Source organism: Glycine max, chromosome 11 (assembly GCF_000004515.6).
Source record: "Glycine max cultivar Williams 82 chromosome 11, Glycine_max_v4.0, whole genome shotgun sequence".
In the NCBI taxonomy this organism is placed as follows: domain Eukaryota; kingdom Viridiplantae; phylum Streptophyta; class Magnoliopsida; order Fabales; family Fabaceae; genus Glycine; species Glycine max.
In genome coordinates, this window is record NC_038247.2 from 38,467,344 (window position 1) to 38,489,716 (window position 22,373).

The 22,373-nt window shown below is 32.1% G+C and overlaps 2 protein-coding genes and 1 long non-coding RNA gene across 5 annotated transcripts; 2 read left to right on the forward strand and 1 right to left on the reverse strand.

The window, feature by feature from the left end:
* Positions 1 to 860: 860 nt before the first annotated feature.
* LOC100807000 (uncharacterized) lies at positions 861 to 2,005 on the reverse strand. The gene is made up of 2 exons (XR_005887241.1): positions 1,569 to 2,005; positions 861 to 1,341 (listed from the first exon to the last, which is right to left on the reverse strand). It is a non-coding gene; the product is annotated as an uncharacterized lncRNA (long non-coding RNA).
* A 3,219-nt stretch (positions 2,006 to 5,224) lies between these two features.
* Positions 5,225 to 15,146, forward strand: LOC100782237 (LMBR1 domain-containing protein 2 homolog A). Of its 3 annotated transcripts, XM_006591425.4 has the most exons (15): positions 5,709 to 5,836; positions 5,995 to 6,349; positions 6,895 to 6,974; positions 7,772 to 7,930; positions 8,924 to 9,137; positions 10,176 to 10,262; positions 10,337 to 10,476; positions 11,252 to 11,332; positions 11,441 to 11,505; positions 12,084 to 12,256; positions 12,891 to 13,021; positions 13,138 to 13,225; positions 13,739 to 13,952; positions 14,075 to 14,175; positions 14,341 to 15,146. In XM_006591425.4, the coding sequence occupies exons 3-15, from the start codon at positions 6,898 to 6,900 to the stop codon at positions 14,791 to 14,793; spliced, it is 1,983 nt and encodes a 660-aa protein (XP_006591488.1). In that variant the 5' UTR covers positions 5,709 to 5,836; positions 5,995 to 6,349; positions 6,895 to 6,897; the 3' UTR covers positions 14,794 to 15,146. The 3 variants fall into 3 exon arrangements, with proteins under 3 accessions (XP_003538605.1, XP_014619751.1, XP_006591488.1); XM_003538557.5 differs by lacking the exon at positions 5,995 to 6,349 and having other exon boundaries at positions 5,225 to 5,836; XM_014764265.3 differs by lacking the exon at positions 5,995 to 6,349 and having other exon boundaries at positions 5,225 to 5,836; positions 6,895 to 6,955; positions 7,794 to 7,930.
* A 2,367-nt stretch (positions 15,147 to 17,513) lies between these two features.
* On the forward strand, positions 17,514 to 18,247 carry LOC100781700 (uncharacterized). The gene has a single exon (NM_001254007.3). The coding sequence runs from the start codon at positions 17,552 to 17,554 to the stop codon at positions 17,975 to 17,977; it is 426 nt and encodes a 141-aa protein (NP_001240936.1). The 5' UTR covers positions 17,514 to 17,551; the 3' UTR covers positions 17,978 to 18,247.
* The last annotated feature ends 4,126 nt before the right edge of the window (positions 18,248 to 22,373 follow it).

Genomic DNA, 22,373 nt, shown 5'->3' on the forward strand with positions numbered 1-22,373 from the left:
CAAGCATATTATGCTGCATTATATGAATGACTAAAACCTATTAGTGTTATTTTTAAGCAAACTGATTCAGGACCTTCTTTCATCTTCAACTGGACGTGATCTTCATGCATAGTGGTTGGCCAAATCTGGTGTTAATGCTCATCTTGTCATGTCTCTCTGGTTTGCATGCCCTATGCAGCTTTCGCATGTTTTGTCAGCTGATGCCTTGGGTACTGTTTTCCCAAGGGCTAGCTATTTTTATTTCTTTCTGTTGTTTGCCTCTATATATCTTTCTTAATGATAAAAAAACCCTTATGTATTGCTCGTGCAACTTGGAATTCTAGTTGTATATAATTATTTGTTTGTTAACAGTATCATGAAATTATTTTTTTTTATTCAAGAAAATCGAAGATAATGTAAAAAAATTTATAACAATTCATATATCTTTACTTAACTAATTGAATTAAACCTTTCTATCATAAAATGATTGAAATATTTAATAATAATTCACTTTGTCTTATAAGTGATTAATAATATTGTGAGATTATCAAGTAATTAAGAATAAATTAGCATAATTATATATAATTATATGATTTATGTTTAAATGTTTTCATTCTTAAAAGTTAATAATAAAACTATGATTTTTATAATTCAAAACAAAAACTATTTAAAATTACTTTAACTTAAAATTAATATTAAATTCAAAATCAATTCTTTAGTATGAAACCAATAACATAAAAAATAAAAATAATCTTTAAAATCAATTCCTCACACCATACACACATTTTAATAAATCCACGGTTGAAATTTAACACATATCTAACTACATTTAACGGTTCAAAATCAATTCTACTCAACTTTAAAAGACACTTAAGAAAATAACTAAGACACACAAAAGTTAAGAGCTTAGTGCATGACTTGCAGTTTGCTACACATAAGCATGATGCAAGCAATACAATTAACTAAATGAAAAACTGAATTCTGCAAAAATGGGAGGATCACAGTTACATGGTGTTCTTGACATTCTCTACACTATTTAACAATGTTACCCTAATCTGCATAGTCACATCGATAAGAACGCGAATGGTGCATCTGGCTATGTCGCCAAAAGCTAAATATACTGGTTGAGATATAGACTTTACTGAACATTCAATCCATTGATTTCTGGAATACACGACTTTTCTTCTCCTCAATACCAGATTGGGAAAATCTCAGACGAAGAACCTGCAAAACATCTTCTATTTTGACACCTTTCTTTGCCAACAGAGCCATGGAATGATAGAGTACATCAGCCATCTCTGAAGCAGTACGTGACTCGCCCTCATTGTTCTCTAGATTTGACACAACTCGTTTGCCTCTTCTCTGCAGGTAGAAAGATACAGTTACAGTCTGGGATCTTAAGAAAACAATCTTTAAATCCAAATTTGCAACAAATGCTAAGAAAATTCACAAATAACACAAAGCGTGAATGTTCTTGTTAGAACAACATATTAGCAATAACCATAAAAAAGTAAAAGAATTTGAGGACTTGATCCCATGGAACAAAACTGCCACCCAATTTAAACCCAGATATATAAATCTAAACTTACATCCACAATTTAATGAGAAGTGAAACACATCACCAAGTGTAAGTTCACATAAAAAACTGTACTGTTTTCACATATAAAACCACATAAGGAGAATGTGCAATCCAATCAACTTGGCAAATCAAGTTTTAAAAAACTATCCACAACCACAATTTTGGCCATAATGTCAAGGTTGTAGGACTGTCCACGACCACAATTGTGGCCACATTGGTCCAATATATCAAGGAATACGACAAATCCAAAACCGCGACCGCCACGACAATTTAAACTTTGGCGAATACACAAACTCAGTTCCTTGTTTATTTACACCAGTAACCATTTCTTCAAGCAACCAAATTCTAGAAACCACACTAGTTAGTTAGTTAGTTGACACAAAAGTACCTTAGGGTCTGGTGTGTGCATAGAAGCAAAAACTAAACAGTGGTTCCTTCTTGCCTTGTAAATGCAATTAGGATAGGAGAGTTACCCTTGTGGAAAGCCCTGTTACGTTGAAGCATGTGAACATACGAAACAGCCATTGATTTGAAGTAAGCCTGCACCTGCAACAACAACAACCAATTTCTCAGTGACTCACTGATCCAAAATATTGGTAATACAAAATATGTTCGAGTCTACAATTCATACCCATTGAGTAAAAGTAAAAAAGTTTAGCACTATATAAAATATAAGTGAGGAGAAGACTCATGAACCTGAGCCTTAAGATCAAGTTTCCTTATGTGGTTGTTCGTGACTCATTACTCACATATTATGCTTGTTTTAACTTATATTTACTTTCCTATTTTTATTTTTTCAAGTGTTTGTTATAATGTTATGCTTGGAACAATAGTTGTTTCAATGAAGATTGAAATTTTTTAACTATTTACACACAACACAAATGCATTTTTCTATTTGCCTTGCTGCTACTGCACGGAGAAGGGAGCGTCATGCGCAGGGGAGGGCTCGCAGATAGGGGAGCGTTGTGAAGGTGGGATGTTGGAGTATAAGTGTGAGGTAAAGTCTTACATTGAGTAGAAGTGAAAAAGTTTAACACCATATAAAATATAAGTGACGAGAATATTATGCTTGTTATTATGTTTGTTCTAACTTATGTTTACTTTTTTATTTTTTAAGTGTTTGTTGTAATATTATGCTTGCAACAATTAAAAAGGAGGAAGAAAGTTATTTTGGATAAATAGTTATTTTTGTTCTTGAATGTGTAGAACACTGAAAAATTCGTCCATGAATATGTCACTAGACTATTTCATTAACGGTAACGGACGAAAGTCAACGGATGGATGAATTTGTCGCACTTTTTTCACTTTCAGGGACTAAAATTTAAATTTCCATCTTTGAGTGACGAATTTGTCAGTGTTCTACACATTCTAAGACAAAAATGACTATTTACCCTGAAAAAAGGCCGAGGAAGAGATCGGGTGTTGGGAGGGGGGACGTGTACAAGGAACAATAGTTGTTTCAGTCAATGTTGATTGAATTTTTCAACTATTTACACACAACACAAATGCATTTTTCTATTTTTAAATTAATTTTTTTGTAATTAAAAATTATATAATCAATTATTTTAAAATAAATTATAAATAAATATTAAAAAGTCGATCCTTTGTGAAACTTGTAAAAAATGGTTTAAGATCTTAAAATATGATCTATCATTAAAGTAGAAAAATTGAAGAGATTTTGAGAGTGATGTGACACTACAAAGTCTACCAAAAAAGTAGCTAAGTCCTTAAAATGAGATTTTTCATGGGAAGAGCATCTCCAATTGAGGGTTTCGTGGATGAAGAAATTGTTTCTTCACCCATGGAGCACACTAATGTGACACACAAAATTTCTTCAAAGCAACATATGTTTCTTCACCATGAAACCATTTCATCACTATTAAAAAATATTAATTTACACATACAAGTACAATCAACCAACAATCCAAGAAAGAGGAAAAAACTAAAATGGAAGGAGGAGAAGAACAACACAAAGCACCTCTCTCAACGGTTGCCTTGCTGCTGCATCGCACCGTGTCATCACACCTCACCTTGTCGTTGTGTGGTCACACCTAGCCTTGATGCCGCACCTTCATCACACCTAGCCTTGTTGTCGCATTGTGCCGTCGCTGGTCTGTCAAACCTAGCCTTGCTACCACACCTCTGTCGCACCTTCGTTGTACCTCACACGAGATTTGATTTTGAGGAAGAGATTTGGGGAAACCACATGCACCGTGGGAGATCATATTTTTATATGCAATAATGAAAAAATTGAATTAATTATTTTATTTCAATCATAATCAAGTGAAAGTAAAAAAAATATATATATAAAAGTATGACTTTCTTAAAATTTCTTGAAGTTTCTTATAGGATCTCCAATTGGGGGTTCTTAAAGGGGTTTTTAAGTGAAGAAACTGTTTCCTAGAGTTTCTTTCCTATTGGAACAAATCTACGTGGCAGGAAGAATTTCTTAAAAATAAGATTTATATCTTATGTAAAAAACTGTTTTTTAACAATAAAAAATAATATTTATCTAACACATAACAACATCATAATTAAGTAAAAATAAAAAATATAAAAGTGTGAGTTTTTAAAGTTTCTTATCAATGGAACAAAATTGTGTATCAATTTCTTACAATGATATGACATTGTGGGACCATAAAAAATACTATGAGGACCACAAAAAATAACTTAAGAAACCCACTCTAGAAATTTCCATTAGAGATACTCTTATTATTGGAACAAAATTGAGTATGAATTTCTTATGAATGACATGATATTCCAAGAATCACAAAAAATAAATTAAGAAACTCATTAAAAAAACTCTCACCGGAGATACTCTTAGAGCATTTCTAATGATTTTTTTTAGGGTTTCTTAAGAGAAGAAACAATATCTCACAATTTCTTCTCAATTGGAGCAAATCTACATAATAGGAAGAGTTCCTAAGATTAATTTCTTATATAGGGAACCATTTCCTTAGCAATAAAAAATTAATTTTTTACACCAAAAAGTATCAGCAACCCATAAAAGAGGAAAAATAACGAAATTGAAGAAGAAAAACATCAACAGAGAAGAATCATCATTCAACAACAACCATAACATCAATGTAGAAGAACATTCTCCAATTAAACCACTTTCACACTCGATCATTTCCCTTTGTCGTCACACCTCGCCTCCATGTTGAGCAACATGCACTGTGTTTTTGTCCTTTGCACATTTGTTATCACACCACTCCAAGCATCAAACTCCAAACACAAAATGTCACAAACACAAAAAAATTGAGATTGAGGGAGGTGAGAGTGAGATGACAAGATTGAGGGATATGAGAAGAATCGTTGAAGTAGATGAGAATGAAGAAGATTTAGGAAAAAATTTGTTGATAAAAAAGTAAATTATTTTAATGAAAAAATAAATGAAATTAAAATCAAAATCTTTGAGACACTTGTTAGTGATTGAGAATCATCAACATATTATTGTTCCGAAATAATATCATCTTTTAAATTAATTAGTTTATTTCAATTATAGTTAAATGAAATTAAAAAAAAACATAAAAAAGAATTTTTTAAAGTTTCTTGAAATTTTTTTTATCATTAGAATAAAATTGTGTATAAGTTTAATTTCTTAAGAATAACATAAGAATCGTAAAAAATATTATAAAAGCAAAATAAAACAAAAGTTAAGAAATCCACTTAATCGATCATCATCGAGACCTGTAGGTAGATAGTACTGGGCCAAGTTGGAAGCCAGATGAGGATTGTGCATTACGGAGTAATCATTTAAAAAGGTAAAAAAAAATTCAGTGTTTGAGACATGAATCAGGGTATACCGGGAGGGAGAAGCACTTTTAGCATAAGCGAAAGAAAGAAATCGTGGTGCGTTTCTCGCCGGAGAGGAATGTGGTTTTGCTAACCTTCCTAACTTAACCCCACACAGGCAGAGGCTCCTTCCAACCCAAGAAAACCACTAAACGACGACGCTTTAAGGCTATTGCTGCAGCTGCTACCTACATACACATACACTTTAGCTGACAAAGAAAAGTCAGTGTAGCTCTGCGATTCCAAATTCGCAAATCGCAACCGATTTATGATCCATCTCTCCGATTCCACATAGAGAGAGAGAGAGAGAGAGAGATGTGGGTGTTTTACCTGATCTCGCTCCCTCTAACCACGGGCATGGTGCTTTTCACGCTTAGGTACTTCGCCGGTCCCTATGTGCCTCGCTACGTGCTCTTCACCGTTGGATATACCTGGTTCTGTTCTCTCTCCATCATCATCCTCGTCCCCGCTGACATTTGGGCGGTAATCTCTCCTTTCTAACCGTTCAATCTGTGCTCTCCAATTTTATTTAGTTGTTGTTGTTGTTGTTGTTTATCAATTCATGTTATTAGATTTCGATTTCTGTTCTTCTTTCTTATAAACTGCAATCGTTCTGCTATGATTTGTTGTGTGGAATGTAGATTTGTTCGATTCGGCGTCGTAAGGTTGCCTAAACGGACGCTTTTAGGATTGTTTTGCCTACCATACCTTTTGAACTGGTCCATACGCGTTTTACCAGTGTTGCTGCTGCTTTTAAATTGTGGTGCCGTCACGTTTTCGTCACAATCCTTGACGTTGCAGGAAATTGCGGACTGTTTTTCAAAACCTCAGGGACTGCCAGAGAAACAATGTTTAGTTGGACGTGTGAATGTGTGATTATTATAGGAAGTTAGAAACAAAACCGAAAACAATTTACAAATACGGGAGATGGTTGCCTTACAAATTACAGTTAGAGGAACAAATGCATAGGTTATATGGTAGCTTTGTAGTCATAAGGTAATTCCTAGATGCTGATAAATGTACATAAATAAATAAATGCAAGTGAAAAATGCATGGATTATAATTAACACTGTCCAAACACAAGTGTTCATCTTAGACTAGAGGAACTGAGGAAGCCTTAACTTTTGAAAAGGACTTGGATATGGAAGTTCTGAACTACTGGGTTTTAAAATCAGTAACTGGAAGAAAGATTTACAGTTATAAGTTTCAGAAACATTTACTTTGCATTGGTGTGATAGTGTCTATAGTTTTGACAAAAATATTGTGCTACCTCCATGTTGTTGTGGACAGGGCAGCTTTATGACTTCTTATTCTGTATTTAAGCTTGTGTCAATTAAATTAAGGTTGTTATTGCCTCTTTTTTCCTAATTAGTTCAACTTGATAATTCTTCTGCTACTAGATAGGCTCCCCCCCCCCCTTTTCCTTTGAAAGGAAGGTTTTTGGAACTTTATATTATTAAAAGTTGAAAAGAATTGTGGTTAATTGAAGAACTATATGTGCAATGGTTTCATTAATAACAGTGTTTCTATGACACATGCAGACAATGTCTTCTAACCAAGTTAATGGAGCTATTTCTTTCTTCTGGAGCTGGTCATATTGGAGTACGTTTTTACTTACTTGGTATGCTTCAATGCTATATGTTTGCATCACTTTCACATCCTTTTGTGTACTTCAAAGTTCAAACATATTGTGTTTAGAAAGGCAATCAAATTTTACTTCAAATATACATTTTTTTGGTTAATGGTCCAAAGCTTTTTAAAATTGTTTGGTTTACTGTGATAAAGCTGCTTTGCTCTCTCATTGTCTTGTCTGTCAGTGAAACATTCCTCCAGGAGCCTTTTTTTGATTCAGTGTACTATGTGGACTACGTACTTTGTTATGCATTTGATATGTGTAATGTAATGTAATATGTTATAGGATCAAGCTGAAGTAACTTTTTAATGTGAATGCCTTTGGTCTTTACAACATTGACACATGTTTGATTATATTAGTTTTATTTTCTTTTGGTTCAAACCATCTCTTGGATCTCAAATGTTAAATTTCCCGTTTTGTAATAGTGTGTTTGGTTTGATGGTAGAAAACCATGGTGAGTTCACCACAAAAGAAACTATTTGTTGCTTTCAAAAATCATGTTGAGTTCAACTCCCCACCAGTCCAAACACACAGTAAGACATGTGTGCATTTGACATTTTTTTCTGCTACAGAACAGACTTTGACCCATATTGGCAATCGCAATGAATCACACAATGTGATATAGTTATTATGCAAAGTATAAACTTTAAGCAATTTTGTATATTTGCTATCTTATATTTTTGCCTACATAGTAAGCATGATTTTTGCAAGGAAATATTTAAATGGCTTTTTACTTATCAGAGATGCCAATTTCCTCATATGTTTCAATTATTTATTCTAAGCAGGGCTGTGGTGCCCCTTATTCAGGGTTTTGAAGATGCTGGGGATTTTACTGTATCAGAAAGATTAAAGACTAGTGTACATGTTAACTTGATCTTCTATCTAATTGTTGGATCCATTGGCCTTTTTGGACTCATTCTTCTCATTTTGACGCACAACAAATGGTTGGTTCTCATTCTCATAAACTTGTTTTATTTATTTAGGTTTTTAGTAGTTAGATGTTAGCTCACAGTTATTGCTGTCTTGAACCTTTTTTTCCAGTTAAGATTATTGTTTGCACTTTCGAACTTCATCTGGTTTCCTCAAAGAAACTTGCACCACACCTAATTTCTTCTTGATTATTTACTGTCATATATGGACATGATCTGTTTGTAATGTATGGCTGTGTGTTTTGTTATGAATGACTGGTGTATTTGTGAAATTTGAGCCTGTACAGACATCAAACTTGTTTGCGTGTTTATGTGGATAATAAAAGTCCCATGAACCACTTTTTAAGGGACTTCTGTAAAACACTACTCTACCTGATAAAGCTGTGTTTTTGCAAGTTCAGAAATCAAACTTGTATAGTCCTTTTGACATCTGTGCTCTTACTCCCAGAGACTAATACAATGCCTCTGTTTGTGAGGACATTTCAAGAATATTCTATATATCATCTTGTACATCTTTACAAGATGTTGGATATTTTATAATATAGATAAATCACATGCTGAAAAGTTGTGAGGACATTTGAAATCAATTGCAGTTTTTTTCTTTCTTTTTATTGTTGTATTTTGGATACTAGTTCCTGGTAGGGCCTATGGATTCCACTAATGGGTTCAAGGAGGGAGCGGGAGTGTTGAACCCACCCTCTGTCCGAAACTTGCAAGCAAATGTCCCAACAGAGATATATAGGCTCATGGGACAAAAAAATACAACTTTAAATTGTACATGTGGGTCATGGCTTTTCAATTATCAATATCTTGTATGATTTTTCAAGTCATGGACTTGCAATTATCTTTTGTCTGGCCAATTATGTCTATTTTTTGACATGATGGTTGACAAGTTAGCATGCGATACGGTCTTTTTCATTTGTATGTGTGTGTTTATTTTTGAGTTTTAAATGATACACTAGTTTTCTTTTTGGAATGATTTTAGTTGGTTCCTGCATCTGTAAACAGGAAGGGAAGTCTTTTGGGATTTGCCATGGCCTGCTCAAATACTTTTGGACTTGTTACTGGTGCATTTCTTCTTGGCTTTGGTTTAAGTGAAATTCCTAAAAGCATTTGGAGAAATGCTGACTGGACTATCCGCCAGAAAGTTCTTACGCACAAAATTGCCCAAATGGCTGTCAAACTGGATGATGCTCACCAAGAACTTTCAAATGCTATTGTTGTAAGTGGTTCATTCAAGTTTTCAGCAAAAAATATTTTTATAATTTTACTCTTTAAAACAGTATTACTATAAATTGGTTTATTGAAAATTTTGGTTTTTGGATAAAGCTTAATATAGTAATTTTTTGGTGCATGTAGCCAAGCCCATCTAGAGGGGTAAGGCTTGATATTGCTTAGAGGAAAATGCTTAAGTGTTAACCAACACTCAACTACAACTTTTCATTTATATCAAAAAGGTCAAACTAAGTACACTGAGATAAGAAAAGTGCAGTCTGTGCCACCTATGGCAGACGACTCCAATCAGAATAGAAGAGAGAAAACAGCCTTTGTGCAGTGACTAAGGCAAAAGAGGACAGCTAATCAACATGAATTTTAAAAGAAATTTTGTTAATTTTCACTTTCAAGCAAGATAGAGCTAACTTTTCTTGCGAGTGTGTGGGAGACGTATCAATTGAGTGGGACTATTTTTATTTGAGAGTGAGAGGAGCAAATATGGGATCATTTGATCCATGTGGCTAGCCTCACCTCATTTGGATAAGGCTTGATTGTCATTATTCATTATTGTAGTGAGAGAAACAAATATTGACCATGTAGCTAACCTCACCTCATTTGAGCTAATATTAAGTCAACTTTTTATGCAGTTTATTTTTGTTTTTCATATAGACCACATGTATCATCCACTAGAGATAATTTTGCTCGAGCCAGATAGGACCATTATGGGCGGCAAAACTTATGTAGTTTTTTTTTTAATTCAACTGATTTTTTTATATGTATATAATTGATTTATTTTGATGACCATTATGTGAATTCCATTATTTGCCTATGATGCTATCCACTATATAATTAATATACCGGATTTTTGGCTTTCAACCATTTTCTGTGATCTGTTATTGATAATGATAACACTGATGTGACCTTTTAAGTAACTTTACTCGTGGCCATTTATGTAATGGTTATATGATCAAAGATTTTTTAAATACTAAGTTCCACCCTCCACCAAAAAACAATATTGGAGTTTAATGATTGTTTATTTCTGTAGGTAGCTCAAGCAACATCCAAGCAAATGTCCAAGCGTGATCCTTTGAGACCTTATATGAATGTCATTGATGATATGCTAACTCAAATGGTATTGAGTTTACATTATTTGATTACAAAACTTGGGTTATTTTCTTTATTTAGATGTAACCTTCAAACTTTCAGTTTAGGGAAGATCCTTCCTTCAAACCACAAGGTGGCCGATTAGGGGAAGATGATATGGATTATGATACAGATGAGAAGTCAATGGCAACACTAAGGCGCCATCTTCGGGGAGCTCGTGAGGAGTATTACAGATATAAAAGGTAAAAAATGTTTGGTTTGGGTCTTGGGGTTTCAGGAAAGAAAGGCTTAGGGTTGTGATATTTGGGCCATAGGGCCCAAACACTTTTTTTTGTTTTTTCCCCTTTTTTTGTTTTAGTTTGTTGGGCCTCTATTTTGAGTCTAGTTTAACCTCTCTTTTTTGTCTGTTTTTAAATAACCATTGTGTATAATATAAAATTAATAGACTAAATAATATCTGATAAAAAATAAACTAAATAATATTAGTATTGAAAAATACAATAAACTATTTAAAGCATAACATATAATATAAAAGTAACTAATAATAGTAATGAAAATATAATAAACTATTTAAAGCATAACATATAATATAATAAACTAACTAATAATAGTAATGAAAATATAAACTATTTAAAGCATAACATATAACATAAAAAACTAAATAAAACATAACATAATATAATATATCATAAATTATACATAATAGTAATATATAATAAACTAAACAATAATAGTAATAAAAATGTAATACACTATTTAATGCATAATATAATATAATAAAATAAATTATAATAGTAATAATAAAAATTCAAAATAGCGGCCATCTTGCTATAGCAGTTTTTGGGCCAGCAGCTATGCTATGCTATGCTCCGCTATCCAAGATTTAAAACATTAGTAACTAGATATATGTGGTAGATTGATAATTTAGTTGTAGCTCTTCTGTCAACTAAGGTTTCTTAGAATTTTCCTAAATTCTCACTAATACCCAAACATTTTGTGATTTTGTTGCTGGTGCAGTGGATATATGACTTATGTATTGGAGGCACTTGAATTGGAAGATACTATAAAGAATTTTGATCGCCGCAACTCAACTGGATGGTGTGCTTCTAATTTCATTTTCTTTTCTTTTCCACTTCAACATCCTTCTACAATACATTACCAGTTCTTCCAGATCACCTTACACAATTTTTTATGCTGTAATTTCAGGGAATATAATTCAAGCATTAGACCTGCTCGGACTGGCAAGTTGGGGTCCCTATTTGATACTTTAGGTAATAATGAGAATTATTGGTGAACCCATTTGTTCCTAACGTCACTTAATATTTCTTTGCTGCATCTAGAATGGCATTGGCTAATTTTAGTTTATAATTCTGTTTCTATTAGTTTTCTCTGATGCTCACTAACATTTTACTCTTTCTATGTATTAAGATATCATTGAAAAGATAATGCTCTGTATCCTACTTGCTTAGTTGTGCTTTCGTCCTATGTAAATGAAACCTCCTATATGATAATTCTATTTTTCATAATTTTCTTGTGGTAAGAAATTATATATACATACAGTGCTAATTAAACTGACCTCCCTTGGTTTTGAAATGAGAGGATTTGAATATAGTATTGACAGAACTGGCGGTAAGTTAATCCAATTTGCTCATACATACCTAATTACCTATGCTGTTTTTGGCTTCAAAGTTTGTTGAATTTCATCTCACTTTTGTCTTACCTTTCTCAATTAGGTTTCTTGCATTATATAATCATGCATGGATGACTCCACATTCTTCTTCCTTTTCTGAGTATCAAATATTTTGGTTAGAGCTTGTCATTCTGAATAAATGATGGTGCTTCTTTGCAGAATTTTTATGGAAATGCATTTTAAGGAAACAAGTTGAGAAAGGCTTGGCTGTTATACTCGGTATCATGTCTGTAGCAATTCTTTTAGCTGAGGCAACTCTTCTGCCTAGCATTGATCTATCGCTTTTTTCCATTCTTATAAAATCGGTTGGAACAGAGGAGGTCCTTGTGCAGGTATATCGAATTCTGGAATTTTGGAAATCACAACATTTTAAACGAAATTAAAGTCTATCATATCTAATATATGAACATTTTTGTGATTGAGTAAGCTGTGCTTTTGTTTGTGTATTGGTCTATGGCATATATTGTTTTCTTTTAGTGAGTGGTTCTTTCTGGGTTTTTTTTAAAAAGAATTTGAAAGTAAACTTTCACCCCTTTTGGTTTAAGGCTGTACATAAATGAGACCCCATGCACGAGGCTTTCACCTAGTGGGGTTTGGGGAGTTTAGATGTATGCAACCTTGCCCCTGCAAGCGGAGAGACTGTACATAATGCACACATTGCTTATTAAATATCACATAATGTGTCTTTGCGTTGATAAAATGCTTTTATTTCTCCTTGGCTACTATATTATTTAAAATAAGGACAAGCTTCTTTTTGAATCGCACCTCACTTTTGTAGCCATCTGTTCTAGCATCAGACTAAGCTACACCATTCATGTTAATTTAGTATTTAGTATGGCTAGTGTCCCAATATTGTAAAAAATATTAACATATTTATAACAATGTGAATCATGCATTATTTATATTTTTTATTTACTCTCTGATGAAGGGTTGTGGAAAATCACTTACCTTCAATTTCTTGTCCAGGTGTTTGCTTTTGTTCCTCTCATGTACATGTGCATCTGCACATACTATTCATTGTTCAAAATTGGAATGCTGATGTTTTACTCACTGACACCCAGACAGACTAGCTCAGTTAACTTGCTTATGATATGCTCGTAAGCTTTTATTCATTTACTGCAACAACTGCATATTTTTATTATGACTAATTTTTGTTTCTTGAATTGCCTATGCTGTTGAATGAATACTAGTTTCAATCAATCCTTGTTCCCAGGATGGTTGCTCGTTATGCTCCTCCTGTCTCGTACAACTTTCTCAATCTCATTCGCCTTGGCAAGAATAAAACAACTTTATTTGAACAGGTATTCCTCTCATCTTATGAATGCATTGACTGTCAATTCACTTTAAAGTGTTATTTTTCTTGCCCAAGACAACAAAATTGTGGGCACTGGACAGGGTTCCGTGTGCTGTCTACTGTGATACTTCTTTTTCTTGCTTGTCTTTTTTCGCTTATATATCAAATCACTTCCAAATAATCCTACAAATTGTCATTCAGAGTCATAATATTGTAACTTCTAAGAAAAAGACATGTTACACTCAACTATTTTCTTCATTAAGTTCATTGACCCAAATTTATTTTCTTTCTTTTTATTCTTTTCTTGTCCTGGATAAAATAACCTATGTTTCTAAGGATGTATGGTTTGTTGTCTTGTATTTTGTTTTACACACCTTTTATGGTTTTCAAAGATAATTTTTCTTTGGTTAAGCTAGTAACTGCTAAATTATCTGAACTTCTGCATCAGAGCATATTTGCTCCCTTACCTTAGTAGTATTTATTTTATTTTAATTGGTGAACGGTGTGGCTATGACTGCAGCGAATGGGGAACATTGACAACGCTGTTCCTTTCTTTGGGGATGAATTTAACAAAATCTATCCACTTATTATGGTTATATACACCCTTTTGGTTGCAAGCAACTTCTTTGATAAAGTATTTGATTTTCTGGGAAGTTGGAAGAGATATATTTTCAAAACTGAAGCTGAAGACATGGATGGTTTTGATCCATCAGGATTAATTATTTTACAAAAAGGTATGAAATAAAAATTCACATTGTTGTTAAAACTTTAGTTCATGTTACTAAATCATATTGTAATGTGTGAATACTGACTTTGTGATACTCATGCTTGATGATTGATTCTGTATTATTTATAGAGCGGTCTTGGCTTGAGCAAGGATGCAAAGTAGGGGAGCAAGTTGTTCCACTTGCAAGAAATTTCAATAACATTGATATTGAATCGGGCAACAATTTTATGGTATGCTGACATACCTCCCACAAAAAGTTGGACCAATCTTGTATGACTTGTTTCATGTCTTGCAACTTATCCAATTTTAACATGTGGTTTCAACAGCTGCAATATGACCTTTGTGACTACTAATTTCTTTTGGTAATACAGTTTTCTCACCTTTTATTTATTCAGGAAAGGAATGGTGCTGAAATGAAGCCAACTTCCAGTTTAATTACTGATGAAGTAAAAGGAAGTCTGTCCAAAACATCAAAGGAAGACACAAGCAGAAGCAGGGAAGCCATCACCAAGAAGTATGCTGTGATTAGAGAGCAGGGTGGGCCAGCATCTAAGTTGAAGTCAGAAGAGAAAAACGTAGCCTCTGCTGATTCCTTGTTCGACGAAGGCAATACTAATTCTAGCAATTCATCTGGAGGACCATCTTCAGGTTTAACTTCGACTTGGCAATCGATGAAAACTGGCTTTCAGAGTTTCAAGACAAACATAGGGGCCAAAAAGTTCTTGCCTTTACGGCAAATACAAGAAAATAAGGGCCCTAGTGATTCCTCGTCTGAGTCCCTTGATGATATATTTCAAAGACTCAAACGACCAACTTTACACCAATCTATTTACAATGACGACGATTAGGATGGAGGCCAATACTTTTGGTTCTTGTAGGTGATATCCATAATTTGGAAATGACTTGCAAGTGTAAAAGCGTTCTAGGATTGGGAATGCAGGTCCATATTATCATGTACAGTAATGGGAAAATTTAAATGCTGTACTTAGAAAATGACAATTATACTTAAATCCCTCAAGGCAGACCAAAGAGGGAAAGATAGTGTGCTATACGGAAACTCCTATACGTTTGCAAATCAATCTAACACAAAAGCCTGCTTATCCTTAGAAAGAATACTTAAAATTGTACCAGTGGACGGTGTCACCGACTTTTAAAATGTTTTGCCTGGTTTCAATTTATAATTTTAATTTCATTCCATAGATGACTACTTGGATCAAATTGCATTAGTTTTGCCCACGGATTTATTCCTTGCTCATTTTTTTATTTATTGTAGATTATATAAAATCCTTATGCCGGGATTTTTTTGTTGAGACGTGATGTGTTTGTATAACGTTTAAAGCAAAAATGAGTTGGTGCAGTGCAGCAGTGATAGCATCTCTACGTTCAAAATTGCTTCTAGTTATTAAGCAGTAGTCAATTTGAGTATTAATTTTTTTATGTACTGTAAAAGTTAAGCTAAGCACAATAGTCAACTTGACTATTAATTTTTTATATAATGTAAAAATAAAGCCAAGCAATAGTCAATTTGACTATTAACTTTTTTTATATAATGTAAAAATTATGTTAAGCAATAGTTACTTTGGCAATTAATTTTTTTTATATAATTTAAAAATTAAGCTAAGAAATAGTCGATAATTTTAAAAATTATCATGTCAGTGTATAAAAAAATTTAAATCCTTTATTAATATATTAAATCGGATCAGAATCACTTGCAATCACTAAGCTACTATAGTTTCCTACAATGTCTTAAAAACCTTTTAGTTGGTCTTATTAAATTTTTAATATATAAAAATTTAAATCAATGGTTGAGATTTTATAAAAACTCTGACTGCTATCAAATTCCACACCCAAATTAAATCTTTTCTCCTTTTCGTTTTCTCTGAATTTTTTAATGTGAAAAATCATGACGATTTTTAAAAAATTAAAATATTTAAAAAGCATAATAAACTATATATTATATAAAAATAATTTTAAAATTATAATAAGTGTACTAAGAATATTTATTAACATTTTTATTCTGAAATTAGTTATTTATTACAGTATTTATTAAGAAAATGATTCAAAACTTTATACCAGAGTAACGGGTGAGCTAATAAAGGTGTAATGTTATGATCTCTTTATATCTTTAAAACTTTTCTATTAATTCAGAAAAGTTAGATCTTCACCTCTTCTAGAGAAATAATTTTGTAAAAAAAAATGACAATTTTTTTCTAAGAAACTACATTTTTCCAATTTTTTCATTTTAAATTACATACTAAACATGCAAATTAATTAACATCCGCAACTTTAAATTTCTGAAAAATTATAATCCCCTACCAAGTGCTGCTTAAATTATTATGACTATTTATGTCAGTTCCGACATCATCATTTATTTATTATTATGATTAATTTATTTTAAGCATGTAATAGTGTTTTTTTTTGGACTGTGATAATTAACCTACTGGGGGTTGGTCTAGCGCTGAGAAGTTTGGAACTTTAGATAATGTATATACGCAATATCTAGGTTCTAACTTTGTTGTATTTCTCAGCAAAAAAAGCTTGGGTCGCGGTCGCTTTGTGAATCATTTTAAAAAATAGTAGTAGTAGTATTTTCTACGTAATCATCTTCACACGTTCGATTTACCAATTAATGAATAATTAATTTCACCACCAACAAAATTGTAAACAGTTTTAATTAAGAAACTGATTAAGTGGGCGGGGTAAGTACGTGATATCGTATTCCATATTGTGGGCAGTTAGAATGATGACTTCGTCAATTTTTCTCTTATTCTTTCTATTTTTTTAAAAAAATTTGTAATGCTTGTATAACCTGATCAATTTGTTGAAGCAATTAGTTATAAGAATTTTGGTTTGAGTTAATGATCAGATTAATCGCTATAGTTGACTTGTTAATGAACACTATAGAACCAAAATAAGCGCATACATATAATAGCAACAAGTGATAACAATTTGATCTTCTAAACAAAAATAATTAATAACAAGTAAATAAATTTTACTTGTAACATTAAGAGTTGAAAAATTACTCGTAAATCACTGTTTCGAATTTGACAATAAGCACCACAATGTTCTTGAGGTTACTAACTTCTTTTTTTGCTCAATCTCGAGGATACTAACTAATCAAACCTAAAAACAATAATAAAAATTAAAAATGAAAGTCTTCAACCATAATATATAACAAATTCTCACGTTCACGTAAAAGACTGCCAACAAATTTCCATATAGATGGTATGTTTGCACGTCGTTTTCAATTACAGATTGCATCAATATATTAGCACTTAATAGCCATTAGCCAACATCGAGAAGATGGATTACATTGAACGCAGTCAAACACAACAATCTCGCTCTCATTTATAGAATAATTAATTAATTAATACTAACGACAAAAATTGTTAACATATTTTCCTTATGAGAATAATATTTAAGAGCAACCATAGGAGAAACAGGAACTTTCGAGGTAAAAGATTACACATATCCGTGCACGTGTTATGCATTAGTATATTACCATACATTGCATCTTTGACCACCGAATTTTCCTTATATATAATAGTTTCGCTCAAGAACGTAACGTAGGTATCCACCACTATCCAATTCGAAGGAAAAAGAAAAATGATGAAAAGATGTGAATTGGTGTTTGAAGCTTCAACAAGAGGAGGGTGTGAGGAGCACCCATATGATAAGCAATCACCAGGTGTTTGCTCCTCTTGCTTAAGGGAAAAGCTATCTCAGCTATACAACACAAACCCTATTATTGATCCTCGTTGTTTTTCTTCTCCTTCTTCTCCTTCTTCGCCTCATCAATCTTTTTTTTCTTCGAAGCACGGTTCTTCCGGTCACCGGAGACCGCGCTTTCGGAGGAACGCTTCGCAAGCGGCGGAATCTGCCTCGTGCATGCTGAGCTTGAACTTGAAGAAGAGCAAGTCGCTGGCGTTTGCTTCGAGGAATAGGGAGAGGGATGTGATGATGAGTGGAAGGAAGAAAGATGGGTTTTGGACAAAGGTGCTCAAACTCAAGAGAAAGGATACACGGGCCTAAAGGGAAGGAAGAAACCGTGTTCAATTTTTTTTTTCTTTTTCTTTCTTGTCCCAAAGGTGATCATGTTTAGCTGTATCATAATTGAAGGATGTTTCTGTTGTGGGTCGTTTCAGGAATTTCAGAGTTCATCTAATTTGTATTTCGATTATGATAATTATGCATCGTATTATTGTTTCACCCCCTCAATGTTGATTGGATAATTCTTGTATTCTTTCTTTGGAATGAACCAATTAATAATATGTGCAAATAAAATTGGAGTTTTTCTTTTTTTTTTTATCTGTATTACAACACTCACACTGTCACACCCCAGCTCAACCAAACTAAACTCCCTTTGGAGTTGAGGAAATAGAGATGGACATTTTTTAGTGAATTCAGTTTATTATTTCTATATATTAGAGGGGTTAAATCAAGTGATGTTTGTTAACAAATATTTTTTCGTATATCAAATTTTTGATGACATGTTTAAGGAGTTTTTTTGTTTTTTTTAGACAATAATTGTATTGAAATTAGAACTTATGATCACGTATGTATACTGGCTCTATTACAGAGTTGCCTGTCATCCATTACACAACATGTTAGTTAGGGATTGACAATTATATATATATATATATGGCGACTGCTTCATGCTGGGATATGATCAATCAAGGCTTGAGTCGTTTTAATTCTTACTTTTACACTTCATCTCATCACCTAGTGTTAAATCTCCTTTGTGCCATAACAAAAGAAAATGGTAGTCCAAAGATTTCATTTCCATTTATTTTTATATAATCTGCAATAAAAAAAAATGAACAAAGAGTAAATCAATGAACTTGAGAATTCAAACCAGGCAATGCGTCGGTAGCGCTGTCCATTGGTACAGTAACCTTTTTGTATCTTAATTTTCCTCATGCTGCACTGGGGTATCATCTAGAAGCTAGCTCCTCCTCGCTGTAAAATTTTTCTTAAGTTGTTTTCACATAGCCACTTCCTTTGTTATTGAGAGAAAGCTATTATTGATCTTTCCCCTCAATATTGGTTAGAATCAACTTCTTAAATATCCAATTTAATAAAACTATAAATATGATTAAGTAGTTGTTGATTCATAATATGATTTCAAACTACAAATAACCACCGATTTCGTTCCGTAATTTATTCAAAGGACAGGGTGAAGGGTCATCATGATCACGACCCATGGTTGTTCTGTTGGAGCAGAAATTGGCAAGGATTGAGTATGAGGATGGCAATCCTATAAAACCGAAGGTTCATATAGCAGACTCTATTTTCGAAGGATTATGTGCCGGGTGGCAACAAGCTTTGGTGATCAAACTTTTGGGGAAGTCGATCCATTGGATATAATGTTATGAGGGAGCGTTTATCACGTATGTGGAAACTACAGGCAGGCTTTGAGATTCTTGACATTGGCAATGGATACTTCATGGTCAAATTCGATAAGGATGATGATCGTAAAAAAAGGTAATTGATGAAGGGCTCTTGATGATCTTTGATTATTATTTAACTGTTAGAACATGGTCATTGGACTTCATTTCTCCGACACCAAAGATTGATAAAACCATGGTATGGATTCGTTTTCCTGGACTGAATTTGATATACTATGAGGAAAAAAGTATCGTACTGGCTTTAGCTTCAGCAGTGGGAAGGCCAATCAAGGTGGACAACAACACTATAAGGACGTAATTAAGGAGATGCAGATTTGCTTTCCTTCTAATAAAAAAAAAGTCTTTATTACTAATTAAGTTATCAAGAATTCAATCCTTACTTTTGTAAATAAAAGTACAATTTCTATCCAAGCTTAAGTGAGTTTGTTTCTGTATTTTGGATAGTACTTTTAGCTGCAGTTTAGTACTTCTTTCACCATGCCCAAAAAGCCTTGTCAATTGATTCATAGGGATTAATGCCCCAGGATTCTGGACATGCAACCACGTACATGTAACTTTCTAGGTACAAACGATTGTACGGACCCTGAGATAGTGTTTTTCCATTTCCACCAATGTTATTAGACTGGAATTGGCCATGTACCTGTACTCATTTAGGACATTGGAATTGGTTCTGCTTCTCTCTATATCCCCCAACACCACATCAGGTTTGGTAGATGTAATTTTAACTTCCACAATGATATTTATACATACAGTTTATAGTACACCTTATTTTTTTTTTCTTTATTTCACTAGTTCTGTCTTTTTTCTTTATCACATTATCAATCAAGTTTTTTATTCTTTCTTTTCTCTTCTTATCTGTGTACATAAACCTCCTAAGATAAGACACGTACAACATTCCCTTCTATAATGTAACATGCCCTTTATATCTTACCACGATAGAACATCAAAGGTGAATTGCACATGTATCGTCTGACAAAAATAGTTTAGGCAAAACCGTGGCTTTTCTACAAATTAAAGTTTTATCATGACATATGCTGTGCGTCAGAATAGAGAAGAACGTACGCCCAATTTAAATAGCACATCTAATGATATTTCAATGCCAACAAGAGAACTTTAGGTATTATTGCTCAAAATAAATCTATAAGATTGTCAAGGTCTGAATTTTTTTGCTTTGTTAACCAGTTCTGTTGCACTGCAAAGTGCAAACGCTAATAAAACCAAGATTCAGATTAACGGAAGAGGTGGCAGAGGAAACAACTCAAACAAGTAGGACACATTATTGATTATTGATTTGACTCTTATAAAGTAAAAGCATTGTATATTAGACTCCGCTGGAGAGGACGTTTATTTGGTTGAATTTGGGCCCAATGGGCTGTTACAATTCGAGCCTGTTAAGTTATGACCCAATAAAATATTGAAAATTAAAATGATAAAGCGCAGAGAAATCTCGGACCCAAAAAAAGGCGTGCAAATACCTATAGGGTGCAGTTGGGGCACATTTTCATGTGTACCGAAGAAGATAATACGGAAATCCTTACACTCCAATAAAATGCAGTTTATTTTGATATTTTAATCTCATTCTTTTTACTTGCATGACAAATATAAATATAAAATTATGGAATTTAATTTTTATCTACTATTAATATAAAAAAATTTATATCATCCATCAATTATAAAAATCAATAAATTTATTATACATAATAATTTATGTTTGAAAGATAATATAATTTTTTTTACATTGTCAATACACACAATATTTATTCTAAAATTATTTATAAGTGTACATGATATGATTTGATAATTGGTAACATAAACTTGCTTCCAAAATATTTGTGTATATACATGACAAATGCACTTACTAACTTAATACCGGCATGAATAAATATTTGAAAAAACATTAATAGATTTTTGGTGTAATTAATGTTAATAGATAAATATTTCCTAAAGGTCCAATTGTTAAAAATTATGTTAATTGATATAACAAGAAAAACAACACAAGATAAATACACAAGTTATAGGGTATTTTTTTATTTTGTACATTATTTAATGAATAATGAATATCACAAGTAAAATAATATAAAATTTATTAAAAATTTAATATTAATTATCTTAATACAATTTATATCAAAGTTAATGTATTTATTGAAATAAAAAAAAGAAAGATTAGAATAAAAAATATAATGTTTTCTTTTTAAAATGTCTATGTTTACTTTTTTTCGATTATTAAAGAGATAAAAATAAAAATTTATTTATCTTTGTAATAATTTGTATTTGGAATAAAAAATTGTCTAATGATTTTTGAGTAAAAAAACAAAAATTAAAGATTTTTTTATCAACTCAACTATTTGATGTGTCGTCGATCCTTTTTCAATTCAAAAATAAAACAAAAATATTTATTATATCCAGTGCAATAATAATTTTTAACAAATCAAACCACCATAATATTTTGTCGTGGAACATGGAAGATAAGTTTGGGTTAGAAGAAGAAGCACCTCCTCTCACCCAGAAAAACAAAAACTTTTTGGAAGAAGAATATGGAATAAAAATAAGATTTAATTAGTTTTTTTTCTAATTTATTATTTATATTTGATTTAGTTTTCTAATTCTTTTTATTTAATTTGATGATCTAATTTTTAAAATTAATTCAACTTAATCATATTATCTAAATTAAACTGACACAGTTAGAAAATATATAATTTGTGACGGTTTAAAATTATTTTAGTTGTGATTTAAAACTATTACAAAATATGATTTTTTAATATTGTTGATTTAATTTAGACATTAAGACCAAATTGAACTGATGATAAAATTAAAATAAAATTAGAAAATTAAATTAAATCTAAAAAGTAAATTAGAGGATAACAAATTAATTTGACCTAAAAATAGTTAAAATACATTAATAACATGAAAAATTACACTGTATTTTAATCCTAAAATATTATATATGATAAAAATTTATGTTAATTATTTTAAAAGATGAGTAAATTATAAAAATATTTTCTGAAATTTGGTGTGATTAC